The 12,112-nt window shown below is 39.6% G+C and overlaps 2 protein-coding genes across 4 annotated transcripts in view; both read right to left on the reverse strand.

Moving 5' to 3' along the window:
* The window catches only part of LOC104426635 (sterol 3-beta-glucosyltransferase UGT80A2), a 98,038-nt gene that overhangs the window by 60,005 nt on the left and 25,921 nt on the right, over window positions 1-12,112 (reverse strand). The window contains exons 3-14 of one of the 3 annotated variants that reach the window (XM_039306233.1): window positions 4,364-4,597; window positions 3,753-3,864; window positions 3,470-3,640; window positions 2,793-2,856; window positions 2,584-2,641; window positions 2,333-2,510; window positions 2,031-2,161; window positions 1,389-1,491; window positions 1,194-1,270; window positions 1,063-1,110; window positions 834-983; window positions 67-426 (exon numbers count right to left, since the gene is read on the reverse strand). The exons of 1 other annotated variant lie outside the window; for it this stretch is intronic. In XM_039306233.1, coding sequence (XP_039162167.1) covers window positions 244-426; window positions 834-983; window positions 1,063-1,110; window positions 1,194-1,270; window positions 1,389-1,491; window positions 2,031-2,161; window positions 2,333-2,510; window positions 2,584-2,641; window positions 2,793-2,856; window positions 3,470-3,640; window positions 3,753-3,864; window positions 4,364-4,597 — 1,509 coding nt within the window. In that variant the 3' untranslated portion in view covers window positions 67-243. Of the gene's footprint in view, window positions 1-66; window positions 427-833; window positions 984-1,062; window positions 1,111-1,193; window positions 1,271-1,388; window positions 1,492-2,030; window positions 2,162-2,332; window positions 2,511-2,583; window positions 2,642-2,792; window positions 2,857-3,469; window positions 3,641-3,752; window positions 3,865-4,363; window positions 4,598-12,112 lie in introns of those variants that run through there. One more of the 3 variants, XM_039306232.1, reaches the window with a different exon arrangement.
* Window positions 5,258-6,864, reverse strand: LOC120290303. Its single transcript, XM_039306237.1, has 2 exons — window positions 6,649-6,864; window positions 5,258-5,439 (listed from the first exon to the last, which is right to left on the reverse strand). The coding sequence occupies exons 1-2, from the start codon at window positions 6,788-6,790 to the stop codon at window positions 5,273-5,275; spliced, it is 309 nt and encodes a 102-aa protein (XP_039162171.1). The 5' UTR covers window positions 6,791-6,864; the 3' UTR covers window positions 5,258-5,272.

Genomic DNA, 12,112 nt, shown 5'->3' on the forward strand with positions numbered 1-12,112 from the left:
ACACACTAAATGACATGAGTTGGTAAATGTTACTCAATAATAACTGTATATAAATGACGAGTGATTGTCAGTGTCTACATATGCCTCATTTCATCCAAAGAAAGTGAACTGATACCGACACAGAATAAGTAGGATCTACAAAATTTGCATTACCAATAATTAAGAAAACAACGATTTTGCAACTTCCGCAAGATCACAGACATGGGTCACACAGGTCAGCCGTGGAGTCTCGACATCCGAAAATCACGCGCAACCAAAACATCGACTTAATGATAGGTGACTTGAATGGGAGTGCAGGTCAGGCAATGAATCCGGATCTGACTCGAGCTTTTCGAGTGGAAAGTGTTTGTAGAAAGCCTTCACTGCTCCCTCCACTCCATCTTCATGTTCCATGGCTTTGGCTATTTCTTCTGCACGCTCTTTCACCTGAAATAAACTAATAAGAATCAGAACACATCAACCGTGAGCAGACATATTCCAAGTCAAGAACATGGAGTCACGGCAACCAATTGCAGACAGCAGGAACCAGAGATATTCTTGCAGATGAACTGACACATTTTCAGTAAAACATGGTTCATTCATGTACATAGTCATCAGTTGATGATTTCTATTGACAATTCGACCCCATTATTGGACGAGTAGGAATAGAAGCAGGTCCTGCAGGGAATTTCTGGAGGCACCAAAGTCAAAATGGTGCAATTAGCAGCGAGTTGCTTTAACCGTAAGGAGAATAAATAAAGACCTTACCCAAATTTGATAGACAGCTAGACAAACTGAACAAGCAGATGACCTCATCCTTAAAGATGTGAAATTTTATCGCAATGCCTGCATACCTTTGGATCAAGCATGAAATGTATTGCATCAACCAACTTTTCAAGAGAGAATTCATCAACTGGAATTGGCGCTGGACCCACCCCCCTTGCATGCACCCGTTCTCCCCAAAAGGGCTGATCCCCAAAGAAAGGCACAACTGTTGTCGGACACTGTTGAGAAGAGAGAAAAATCAAATTACTCCAAAGAGAGAAGACAACATGAACCCCCAAAGTTAGCAAATGTAGATACCGCAGCTTTAAGACCGGCAGCAGTTGTACCAGCTCCTCCATGATGTACCTGGTAAAGTATGGGTATGTCATGCCTACTTCTGGATTGCACTAAATAGCATAAATTTCAATAATAGGAACTTCGGTCCATACCACAGCACTGCAGCGCTGGAAAAGCCAGTCGTGAGGGCAATTATCAAGCAAATAGACAAAGTCCTTTTGTTCTGCCGCTGCAGAAGAAAGAAGCAAATAATTACCAAGGAAGTATCCACATGGTTCCACAAGCAATAATCGTAACAGAAGCTGCAGGATACACAAAACTTCATGAAGACTAGTCAAGCAACTCACAGTTCCCAAGACCTCCCCAGCCTTTGTTGATGATGCCTCTTTGACAAGTAATTTCTAGAGCTTTAACTATGATCTCAGTCATCTTCTCTGGTTCTTGAACTGGCTGTTATCAATAAATTGTATGAATACTCGAGATGCAAATTGCAAAAACAAAGATTTCCTTTTCTATTTCTACTTTAAGAACCCTCCCCAGACCCCACAGTGGTGCATCCTTTCAAAATACACTTCCCCTGTGATGCTTATATAGACACATTACTTCTATTCCTCTCTATAATATCACTAGTACTTTCAACTGTAAAAGGTTCTTCTTCTTTCTAACTTTCATTGTACTAGTAACTCAATGATTACTGTGTAACACATCCATTGCTCCTATGTAGATCATTCCATGTACTGACCACATATTTTTCATGATGGTATAGCTCATACATTTCTTTTTTAAATGAGACGAGGCATTATTCATTAAACCCCCAAAACGCAAATATACAAAGTTGTCACACTTCTTTTCTCATACAGATATCAATATTTTCATGTAAGCAGTCCTTACCAAAAAAAATAAAAAAAAATAAATATATATATATTTTCATGTAAGCAGAACTAAAATGTACATAGAACAGACCAGATGTATTGGAAAGAGGAACTCACAAGGCTACCAAAACCAATGTAGATAGGCTTTTCACCTTTCTCTAGCCATTTGGCAAGAGATTCTGGTGGTTGATAACTTGATGCAAGATCAAGGAAACAAAATCCGACGACATCAATTTTAGGTCCCCAATCTGCAGGTAGTGGAAGAAAACTCCTAAAAGGACTTCTAAACAGAAAATATAGACTAGTCCTTCAACCTTCTGCTGCTTATATTGTAAATTTACTCCAGCAAAAGATGCTAACCCTACATTTATTTGAATCCCAACTAGCTTTTTGAATTAAACGGCTTAATAGTACCTTACCTTTCGGTTTGGGGACTAGGTGAGGGCTCCAGATATACGCATAAGGTACATCGGGAGGAGAGCTATAGGGTCCACGTAAATAAGTGATAGGTCTTAGCCCCAATTTTTTCTTTCTGAACTCGTTGATCACATCTCTTATACCCAACCAAATTAATGCATCTACAATTTGGTATGACAGCTGCAAAAACACATTGAGATACACATAATAACAACAAGCAGCATGCTCAAAGAAAAATTCCAGTTACACTTACTCTGTAACCAACTGGTTGCTTCACACGGGATAAAGGATGGGGAAATTCACTAGTAGGCCTGACAAGGAGAAATCAAACAGAACCCTCAGTTTACAGCAAGAAGCTGAGCTGATAGTTGCGCCCCATCATACCATCATATGTATAACATATATAAACACATTCCAAATGGTAAATACTAATTGTAATAAAAGTCCAGAGAGGAAATTTACGTCCATGGCATTGTGAAAACTACATGAAGTGGAAGTTTCAGCGCTTCAGCTACATGTGTATGCCCTGAAATATTACACTTGCCATTGTTAAAAAGCAGTTCCCATTGCTCATAATTAGGGTCAACTATTATCCTACAAGCCATGTAATTAGATCGATAGTACATATAAAAAGGAAGAGTGGCATAAGCAAGGAGACCAAGTTCATCATTAGCTCGACAAAATTTACAAAACTTCTGCTTTCATTTGCAAGAAAATGTATAAGAGAAGACTTAGGGAATATTTCTGGACCTATCCTACAAATATTTTCTCTTCAAAACACAGGTGTTGTGTTTCCAAAAGAAAATATCTCAAAACAGAAAACAGCTTATAGTTATTTTTAATCTTTTCCAGTCCAATTGGTCTTTAACGGAGAACTTGAAACATAAAGGGGACAAACATCTCATTCAGCCAAAAGACAAGCATGCATAGGCTGATTACTCAAGCTTCAGTGTGTTAAAGAATTAAAATAAATTATAACCAGAGCCGATGATACTATCAAGTATGATTCAAATTCCAGACCTCACCCAAAAGACAAGCATCACATTGACTGGCTAAACAAACATATTAAAACTGAAACTAGAGTCAATGACATTATCAAACATGTTTGAAGAAAATCATGAAATCTAGTTAATTCTCACCATATGCTGGGGGATTGGCAATTATTGCATTGGCATTAAATTTTACAAGAGTTTCAGGATCTGGCTCCCTGCAAGCAGAGAGCAACGAGAATATGATATTTTTTATTTGATTCCGCTGGATGTGTATTTCTGAAGGTCCTGAAGGCAAGAAACCTTTGTTTTTTACCATATCTGCAGCAAAAGGGGAGGGAGAAAATTGGTACCAAATGACTTAATAATCAAAAGTAAAACCTCCATAAGGATTAAACAAAAACTTTAGGATCAAGCCAGACTAGGAACATACATCCAGCAAGAACTTTAGGATCTCCACCTAAAGGATAGAATTCTAGCCCTGCAGTCAAGACAAATTCTTTGAAATTCACGTGAGTCGCCAGTCTCACCCTATGCCCATATTCCTGCAACCAGATATTATCTGCTATCAGCATAAGATCTAATGATTGCGATTCAATGATACAGTTCATGTAGACAGTTTGACAATTAGGATTAAACGACATTACGCTGTTGAGCCATATTTTTTGTACATCAACTGTCAGTAGCTAACATAAATCAACTCGTGATCAGGACATGACTAACTAAATAAATGGCACAATCATCAACTAATTCTTTTTGGCTGAAACAATCATCAACTAATTAGCTTGCAGAAGAATCACCTCGCTAAATAGCACCCAACATGTTCTTGCCTTCATCTGTCAAGCTCTTCTCTCTACAACAATTCTAAAATCTATGATTCCGTACTAACGATTTGCAAATGAATAACTTAACGTCAAAATCAAATATGAGAGAGAGAGAGAGAGAGAGATTTTAAATGCACGAGCTACACCTATAACATAAAAGGCCCTCCAGTGGTTGCAATACAGTGCATCACGAATAAGTAAGATCTTGCAATGTACAAACCTGTAAGCGTTTTCCTATAGCAACAAAGGGTTGAACATCTCCCCGGGTCCCAACAATAAGCATAACAATCTGCAGTGGAGGTAAATCAGGGACATCCCCAGGAACTGGTTCTTCAGTAGCTCCATTATAAGCAACTCCAGTTAAATTAAGACTATGCGATGCAACATCTCCTGGAACTTCAAACTGCACAGTCCCATCACTGTCTACAGGAGCAGCTCGCTTTAACCATTTAAGCTGCAGGGAACCATCAGTAACATGAATCCAAATGCTTCAAATTTTAATCATTTCAAACAATTAAAATAAACCATGTTTAAGAAATAACACCAATCATCGTGCACAAATAAAAGAGTTGAGCAAGGCATGTTAAGAAACCTATCCAGCTGCAGCAACATTAAAACTGTGCAACAACACCATTTTAGAAAAGGAAACAGTCTGCAAAAGAAAATACAAAATGAATCTATGAATGATTCCTCCTATACTAGGTCTACGGCACATCATGTCAAAGCAGATGCCAAGACTAGCTTGATATAACAAGGTTTAGAAATACTCAAACATGTGTACCAGCCACAGTACGTTTTTGGTTAAGAGTGATTTAAATGAACCGATAAAAGCCAAGCTCTCACAAAACATGTGTTTCGCTCCTCAAAATATGTGAGACATCAATGGACAAAATTTATCTGGTGGACCATATCTATTGCCTTTGCAATATGCAGTTTTGGATAGATTATTGCACCGATCTAAGCTTCATAGCATGAAGATTCTTTCACTCTGTGCCATTATCTATTCAGAAAGGTTTACTCACAATAATCAAATAATTATTCTACAGCAGTACAGTAAACCACTATAGTAAAAGAATTTTCAAAAAGGAAGTGAACAACAGATGTGATTGCCGAGCGAGACCTTCTCTTTTCAGAGGAACTTTTTCATCAAAAAAAATTTAGCCGTAAGAAGACCAAGTTTGTGGTTTTGTCTCCACCGCCCAATTCTTGAAAGATGGGCAGAGTCTGATTCTGACTTTCCAGAAGTTGATGCATCCCCAGGCATGTTGTCAATAGGGGAACTTGTGTCGGTGGATCCTATATAGAGAAAATATAGATCAACAAAAGAAAGTTTCTGGGACGAGGAATGATGTATAATGCATAGGAAATAAGGATGAAAAAGCAGAAACTTATACTGCTCATGAGGGGAGGGGCAAAGACTTCCTGAGAGCTTCAAGTTCAGCAAAAAGTATCTCTAAAACTCGGCATAAGTAAAACAAATTTTTGTAGGCAACTAGCTCGAATCAGTGACAACTGCATGGTTTAAAGTCGACTAATGTTGCGTCTTTGACAGAAAAGAGCATAAAGCCACATTTCCAATTTGTTTGACATGCACGTATGACAAGAGATTTCCTGCCTTCATTGAAAAGGAGAGACTGCCTTGGACTTTTCAGAGCATGTCAAACAGCAAGTGATTTCAAAAAGGTTTTTCTCATCTTCCTGTTTTGAATACATGGAAGGGAACCTAGTAATGGGAAATATTTACTAGCACCCATTTTGGAAAACAACATCACATTTCTCACTAATGACAACAGCAAGGACCATGAATACAAGTCAAGAAAGCAACCCCTCACTCATTGAATCTTCTTGTGTTTAAACTGGTCTGATTATGGACTGCGTGATCAAAGCCATTTGACGATGATGATGTGGACCCCTCTGTGACCCAAACATCAATGGTAACCATTCACTCTATCCGTGATGGACCAAGTCTGGGCAAAAAATTCCCATACAAGACACCATTTCCAATAGATGAAACCACTTCAAGGAACCAAAGGCTTTAGTCACCACCACTATGACCACTCGCCATTCACAAAAGCAATACCGTGTGGTCAACATTACAGCCACCTCAGTTGGGTTCGGTTCATCAACACAACAAGCTGGCCGGCAGCTCGATCAGCCGAATGAAAACACTTTAACATATATCACAGGAGACCATCAATCGCATTCCAGAGACAAGAGAACCCTAACACCTAGTCAACGCCGCAAGGGCAACGCAACAATCGTCATTCCAAAAGATTCAGCTTTCAGCGCACAAAACAACAGTAGCCCCTAAAGTCGCTCCGGAAAAACAAACAAAGATCACAGCACAGCGCCGAACCGCAGCACCCCGCCAACTCCAAACCCGCTCATGCGCGGCAAAGACTTCATTTTGGGACGAACCAAGAGACAAAAAGAGAAGCACGAAGCGGGCAAGCGCGCAACCAACAAATCAAAACGGTTCAAAAGGACAGACAGAGAGAGACACACCCGTAGAATGACCGTCACCGTCGTGGCCATTGGCCTGGGTCACGTCACCGTCGCCGTGGCCGTCGCCGTTGCCGACATCGACGGAATTCTCGGACCCAAAGGAGGATCTCCGGGGGCGATCCTCCGCGCCATTGCGCTGCATCTTCCGCGAACGACACGGTCGCCCTTACAAGAAGGCGGAATGGGGGACGGAGAAGGAGAAAATGGGACAGAAACTGCAAGTAAAGTGGTGGGCCTTATGTGGGAACCAGGAGGAATACGATTCGCACTGGCACAGGTTCACACTCCACGCTCCATCTGTCTCTCTTTTCTCTTGCACACACGCGCTGTGGACAGGTAGGAATTAGGAGAGGCCGGTGAGCAAAGAATCGAATCGACCCCCCAAGAACGCTTTTGAAACCTGCAGTGATTCAAGAATTGGAATCGCCACCCCTCCCTCCCTCCCTTCCTTCCCTCTCTTCTTTCTCTCTCTTCTTTATCTGCCGTGGTTTCTGGGGCCGGAGCGCTTTTGCTTCCCCAGGTATCCCGTCCACCATAAACCATAAAATTTTTCGAAAGGGAAGGGACCGGAGAGAGAGGAGCAGAGAAGAAATGGGCTGACGCCACGTGGCGGGGAAAAGCAGATACTGCCAGTCTGCCACGGGATCCCTCGGACACGTATCGGGCGCTTCGGTGTCCTTCTGTTTTTGCTCAGGTTCTTCTTCGGGTTCTGGTCCTTGTCGTGATGACAAGCGGTCGGGATAAAAAGAGGAAAAAGCGTCTGGATGAGGCCTAAAAGTAGGAGTTGGGGTCGGGATATGTTCATTGATCATTTTCGGTTCTTTTCAGGCTAAAATTGAGAGATTAGATTAAATAAAGTGAAAAATTAAGAATATCACATTATGAGCAAATATTATAAAAACTTCACATTATATTACGTCACAAAAAGATCTAAATTTATACATGCATGATATATAAAATCTATTTTAGTTCTATTTAACATATTTATCACATGGATCTAAGTTTTGGATTTTTTATACATAAGAAAAAAATTGAGTATTTGTGTTACTGATAATAAAGTAGTGGGAATGGGTATTATACTAAATAAAGTGAAAATTTAAGAATATCACATTATGAGCAAATATTATAAAAACTTCACATTATATTACATCACAAAAAGATCCAAATTTATACATGTATGATATATATAAAATCTATTTCGGTTATATTTAAAATATATTTATCACATAGATCTAAGTTTCGGATTTTTTATAGCATAAGAAAAAATTGGGTATTTACGTTACTGATAATAAATATTAGATTTTTAGTGACACAAAGAAGTATTCTGGTATTTGCATAATTTAGGAATTTATCGTGATATTAACCCTTGGCAAATTTAAAAGTAAAATCTAAGGATAATATCGCATGTTGAGTTAAGATTTGGAGATCAATTGTAGCATTTTAACTTTAAAAAATGAGAAACTCATTTGGATGGGATTTTTTTTTTTTTGTGACTCAGGAACTGCTATACAATCAGCGGCATAAACACAGGATGACCCGCAAGGACCCACTTCTCACGGACCGCAGCGAGAAGTTCCGAACCCCTTCCCTACCAGTTGAAGGGCGAAGCGCTAACCATCTTATCTACCACAGAGTGAACTCATTTGAATGGGATTGATATGTATTTATACACATCGAAAGTTGAAGGATTATATTGAATATATCGAAAGTTTAAAACTAACATGCTAAAAAAGTTTAATGGAGATATTGTGCAATAAATCAAGATTTAAAAATTATTTTTACAGTTTTCCGATTTAAGAAACCCCAAAGTTAGAAACTCATTTGGATGAGATTGATATATATTTATAGACATCAAAATTTGAAGGACTAAATTGAATATACTGAAAAGTTTAAAACTATCGTGCTAAAAAAGTTTAAAGGTGATATTGTGTAATAAATCGAAATTTAAAGATTATTTTTACGGTTTTTCGATTTAAGAAATCCAAAAGGTACCTGGGTGGGCCCCAAAGTAGTGGGAACGGGTCGACATGCAATTATAATAGGTCAATTCCTGGGCCCTCCTTTCTCCGTAGATTAGACGAGGTTGGTGAGGAAGCAATGACTTGGTAGGGAGTGCACGTCCGGTGGATTCTTGAGGGGGGTAGGTTTAAGTCCATGCCGACCTTCTTTTTCTATGCGTGCAAGTTTGCAACATGATCTCGTTATTTAAGGCAATCAATCACCGCAACTTATCCTATTGACGTCGCTGTAAGGGTCTGATATATGATATAAAATATTCGATTTAAGTCGTAATTACCCGATTGATACGTATATGTATGATCTCATCGTCATAGACCTACCAATGTACTCATGAGGTACACAACCACAACATGATGCACCTTATAATTTTGAAAGAGTGAAAAAGGCGTGGCATCTCAGCATTATTATGAGAATTCCATGCTCGATATCAAATATTCAATTTGAGCCATAACTAGTTAGTTTACTTGTACATGTATGATCCCCAATGGTGGCCCTACTAATGCTCTAGAAAATGTCTTCACACGAAATGGCCGCCATTCGTGATAAGAATTAATCAGAAGTTCCCTCGTGATGATGACTCGGTGGTCAACGCTACTCTTGAATATGTTCTCTACAATGGTGGGGAAAGAACTTTTTAGTCATGGAAGCAATGAAGAGAAAAGACAATTTGCATGACGCCAGATGAAGTCACGCCCACCAATGAAAGTTCGATTCGATAAAATTGAGAATTAAAAAAATTAAATATTTTAGAGCTGAATTTTGAGTGTGGAATATTATAAATGCTAAAGTATATAAGGCAAATCTGATTAATATCATCAACCTGATCATAAATTCCTCATTTGAAAACTCTTTTCCAAGCAAAAGTTTTCATAAGACGGTCAAGCTCTTTTTTCTTATTGAAAAATCAAGAGACCTTCCGTTAACCCCAAACACCATATGTTAAATAAATGCGTCGACATGAATACCACACTCCTAATAAAATGGCCCACACAATACAACACGGCTATCAAATTTGTTAATGTGTCAAGTGTCTATCATGATATGTAACCTTATATCAGAAATTTAAAATTATTGTATGGATGTCAATTTAGTTCTAAATTTTTTAATTTAATCAATTTAATTATAAACATTTTGATAATTTTCTGGTGTAGTTCTTCCAACTACTTTTGGTCAGAAATTGTGGATACGTTGATATAGTTAATGTCGACTATGCCATGTAATAATCTCGTCTTAGACTTCTAGTTGACAGAGAGAGACGGTAGAACTCTCGACTTTAGGAGATGTGTCTACGTTAGTAATCTCCACCCAAAATCAGGTGGATGGATTATATTGGAAAATCACCAAATAATTTAGGACTAAGCTGGCCAAATTTAGAAAGTTTTTTGGCCACTGTATAGGACATCTATGACTTTTTGGAAAGTTATCCCAATATGCACGTCTACAAGTATGCACAATTATCAAACATGTCCCTATGTCAAGTGTGGACACAGCAGATTACGTCAACCTATCAGTCTCTATGAATTTTCTTGTGTACGTGATGAACACATAAAACACGCTTATAGATGATATAAAATGTCAACACACCTAACGCATTCATATCCACATCAACCGTAGTTGTGTAATTTCCAGTTTGGGTGAAACATTCAGCGAGAGATGGAATGTTAATAGTACAAAGATTATACAGTTTTGGCATTTGGAAACTCTCTCTGGGAGAGTTGGTGGTAGCATTTAGTGAAGTTATCAAGCAAGCTCTACATTTGGGAGAGTTGGTGGTAACTTTTCATGAGATCTTTGGGTTTATTTATGAATTTCATTAGCTTTCCTTTGTTCTACTATTATGATTCCGAGGAGAATCCGCTCCATATAGAGCGTCTTAGGAGGCACCGAATTCAAGTTGAGCAAATTCCATGTGAAAGATTTGAATTTGACAGCCAGATAGGAGATCAAAGCATATAACTCTGCACATAAACTGGTAAACAAAGTGCGCCATCGCTGTCCATTTCTGACAGTGACTGGAAGCTGATCTTTTCTTTCTCGCGATGAAGAAAAGGAGAGATTAAAGCTCCAGCAATGGCAATGGCGAAACGCAAAAAAGAGAAACAAGAAAAATGGCACGAGAAAGCTCGCAACTTTTCAGCCATGAACGTGGCCCATGAACTCAAAGCAAGCAGTACGTCGAAACCCATCACCGCCATCATATCCTCCTTCTACTTCTTCTTCTCCACCTACTTCAACTTCAGCTATAGACACAACGAAAGCACGCAGACCACACTCACACTGCTGACTGATCCCCAAGCTGCACATCGTTGCGGGCAAAAGACCTAGCCCTAGCCCCTAGCCACCGAGCTGATTGGCCCAGGCGTCGATGACGTCCTTGTCGTCCATGCCGAGATCCTCGGCCGACTTGGCTTGCGGGACCTGGGTGCCCTCGTAGGTGAACCTTACCGCGTCGTACGGGAGTCCCCTGCCAGCGCAATAGTCGGCCATGAAGGCCCCGAGCAGCACGCTCCGGCCCAGCGGGTACCACACGTATTCATTGGCGGGACAACATTTTCTGAGAGTTGACCTTTCATCTCTCTGTGCTCCTCCTGACACAGAGCGCACCAGTGCATGCAGCAATGCACCAAGCATGGATCACGCAAGGAATTCTGCAGTCGTTAGTAGCGAGGAAGAAATGGAAAGAGTCAGATAAGAGGACTATAACTTGCTCGTTTAAGTAAGAAGTGCCAAAAAAAATAAAATCCAAATGTACTAAGTAAAATGGTCAAATACTTTACTACTCAAGCTTGTTTAGCCTGCAAGAGAAATTACAGTCATGATGAGGCTATTGGCACCATTCGAGATAGAAACTTTGCTTAACAAGCAAACTATCTAATAAGGTATCTTTTGGAGACTCGCACAAGCCCTTTCTAAAAGTAAATAAATTAGCACCTTTCTTTAACATGTCGAAAGCATAGGACATCGCACACCTCTCACTTTGAGTATTCGTCATTTGTAATAAATCTAGATTCTGCATCCCTTAGAAAATGAGATTTTCCTCCAGAGAGTAAACGGCAATTGTGTGCTACAGAATATACATGCCAACAGGTATTTGTGATCGGTGCACAGTGATACAACTCCAGTCATAGTTGCCAATATGCAATTAAATGTTTACGAGCAGATGGTTCTTGAGTCCACGTTGTTCACTGAATAAAGCGAGATAAAAGCACATGGAAAAAGCTTGAAGGACCTTCAAGTGATTATTTCTTCTGCAGTGATTGGCGAACAAGGCCAGTGTAAATGCCACACATCCCCCAAGCAAATATTAAGCCCTTACCAATGAGAAATGACATATGAGGGTCAACGCAATTGAAGGCCAGTGTAGCTGCTACTAGTGCAATGCCTCCTTCCACGAAAATGGCATGACAGACGCATGGAGTAGTCCAAGGAGTGCCCTCTGTCAAGC

The sequence above is a fragment of the Eucalyptus grandis genome, chromosome 2, assembly GCF_016545825.1.
Source record: "Eucalyptus grandis isolate ANBG69807.140 chromosome 2, ASM1654582v1, whole genome shotgun sequence".
Lineage (NCBI taxonomy): Eukaryota > Viridiplantae > Streptophyta > Magnoliopsida > Myrtales > Myrtaceae > Eucalyptus > Eucalyptus grandis.